The sequence below is a fragment of the Musca vetustissima genome, unplaced genomic scaffold (assembly GCF_032173495.1).
Source record: "Musca vetustissima isolate MV318-11 ecotype Yass unplaced genomic scaffold, APGP_CSIRO_Mvet_v1 utg69289, whole genome shotgun sequence".
Classification (NCBI taxonomy): Eukaryota; Metazoa; Arthropoda; class Insecta; order Diptera; family Muscidae; genus Musca; species Musca vetustissima.
Window position 1 is genome coordinate 12,687 of NW_026887205.1, and position 2,474 is coordinate 15,160.

The window sequence follows — 2,474 nt, forward strand, 5'->3', positions numbered from 1 at the left end:
TAAATGGTGTACCAAAGTCCCTATACATCTTTCGATTTGCACGGAATTTGGCACAGCGTAATGAATTAGCTCTAGAATGATGTGTGTTAAGTTTCGTGAAAATCGGTTCAGATTTAGATAGAGCTCCCATATATATTTCCGTCTGATTTAAGGTAAATGGTGCACCAATGTCCCTGAAAATCTTTCGATTTGCACGAAATTTGGCATAGCGTACTGAATTGAGTCTAGAATGACGTGTGTCACGTTTCGAGAAAATCGGGTCAGATTTAGATATAGCTCCCATATATATTTTCGTCCGATTTAATGTAAATGATGTACTAAAGTCCCTATATTTCTATCGATATGCACGAAATTTGATATATCGTACCGAATAAAGTCTAGAATGATGTATGTTAATTTTCGTGAAAATCGGTTCATATTTAGATATAGCTCCCATATATATTTTTGTTTCGATTTTCGTTTTTTTTTCGATTTAATGTAAATTGTGTTGTGAAGACCTAAATTTTTCCGATTGCCACACAATTTTGTACAATGAACTGTAGTTATTATAAATAAATCTCTGGTAAGTCTCATTGAATTCGGTTCAGATTTAGATATTTATCCAAATAATCAACGGGTGTCGTATTGACATTTCCTTTAAATTGATGTACATAATTTTGTCCCATTGTAAGAAGCAACTCTATATTTGACCAAATGAAAAATTTAGTATATTTTACTGGTCCTTCAAAAATTCGACGTCTGTTAGGATTCATCTGTTGAATATACTCAAAGTGGTGAAGGGTATCATATAGTCGGCCTTTCCTTACTGGTTGGATTTGCTGTTATGTCCGGATTTGAAAAATTTTCGTTAAAATCCTGACATTATGAATAGGTCATTATATTCGCTAAGCATCCATACATAGAACCTTGCAAATTTAAGGTATTATGATGCTCCTAAAGGAAGTTGCTATTCTGGGTTATTGGTATGTTGCAGATTGTTTTCAAGATATGTCAATGTTTTTGTGTTGAAGGGTATAACAAATTTGGCACGGCCGAACTTAATTTCTGGCTTACTGATATACTTTGTTGTATGTTGTTCACTGCTATCAATATTTCAGGCATGTTCAAAAATCAGATAAAAAAGGAAGCACTTTTTTATATCTCAGCATGACGTGACAGTGTCGATGAAAGTATTTAATTCTATTTTCTTCCATTGCAAATAAAAAAAGTGGCAAACACGAAATTGTATTTTCATTTTCCCAGAACATAATTCAATTTAATAATAATATATAAACTAATTATAAGTACATTTCAAAGGCATAACATCAAATGCTCAATGAACAAAAACCAACACGCTAGGAAAGCTAATAGATATTTTATGAACTACTATTGTAACATTTGGCCTGGGACATGCGGATGCACGTTCGTTTTTCAACATCCCAGCCATAGTAGAATGGACACTGTTGCAATGTTTGATATCCTTTGATGCAGTAATAGAAGTAGTTACACTTTGTGGGATGGGGGAAGAATTCTGACATGTGAGGCAGGCACTTATTGAATTCCGTGGGCGCTTGAACGGCCAACTGCAAAAATCAAAATGTAAGTCAACAAAGTAAAATTAAAAAAAAAGTTTTTGGCGAAATTAAAAGCATATTCATAACTCACTTTGCATTTGGCATTTTCAGGAAAATCACATTTGCCCGTGGCGACATTGAAATGCAGGTGATCCATACAGTGCATAGCAATGGCATTACCATGATAGCAGACATAATAATCCGAGCAGGAGTTACTGTTGCTGATGAGCACAATTTGATTTGGATCATCACTTGGCGGACAGGTGTCCATTACAATGGGAGGTACATCGAGAATTTCCGCTGGATTGTAGACTGGCGTTGTGGGCGCGATCGTTGCAACGACAGTAGCTGGCGCTGGAGTGGTTTTACTTGGCTGAATTACTTCTTCTTCTGGAGCTTCTTCAGGTTCCTCGTCTTCACCATCGCCATTTTCCTCTTCGCCATCACCGCCATTGGCATTGTCCAATGGACACTCAACATTGTCCTTATCATCACATTCTTCACCATCAAAATATAGACCATCTTCACATTCGTCTAAAATCGAATCTTCGCCATCACAGTAGATGAATGCTGAACAACTTTGTGAACTGGCGACATATGTTCCTGGGTCCACGCCTTCACATTCATCGAATGATTCGCCAGCAACCAGACACAATAAACCGCAGACCGTTGCCAATACAAGAAAAATTAAATTTTTCATCATTGTCTCTCCACAATTTTTTTCACTGAATTTTGATTCTTTACGTATGTTTCACAAATAATTTACCTTTTCGGTTAAATTGAACTTTTATAGACTTTTTCGGTATCATTTTTTTTGTCGTTGTGAATTTTCGTAATAACAACAAGATAACATACCGAAATTGGAAATCGATCAATGCGCATCACAAATGTTGATAGCAGCAAAAGACTAAATATGAACAA

At 35.8% G+C, this 2,474-nt stretch overlaps 1 protein-coding gene across 1 annotated transcript; it reads right to left on the reverse strand.

Moving 5' to 3' along the window:
* Positions 1–1,355: 1,355 nt before the first annotated feature.
* Positions 1,356–2,256, reverse strand: LOC133334800 (protein obstructor-E-like). Its single transcript, XM_061543118.1, has 2 exons — positions 1,641–2,256; positions 1,356–1,549 (listed from the first exon to the last, which is right to left on the reverse strand). The coding sequence occupies exons 1-2, from the start codon at positions 2,254–2,256 to the stop codon at positions 1,356–1,358; spliced, it is 810 nt and encodes a 269-aa protein (XP_061399102.1).
* Between the last annotated feature and the right edge of the window lie 218 nt (positions 2,257–2,474).

Excerpts from the sequence above, each read along its gene's own strand:
- LOC133334800 (XM_061543118.1), bottom strand. The coding sequence starts at position 2,256 with ATGATGAAAAATTTAATTTTTCTTGTATTGGCAACGGTCTGCGGTTTA. Across the intron at positions 1,550-1,640 it reads AAATGCCAAATGCAAAGTGA|CGCCCACGGAATTCAATAAG; the intron begins GTTATGAATATG and ends TGGCCGTTCAAG.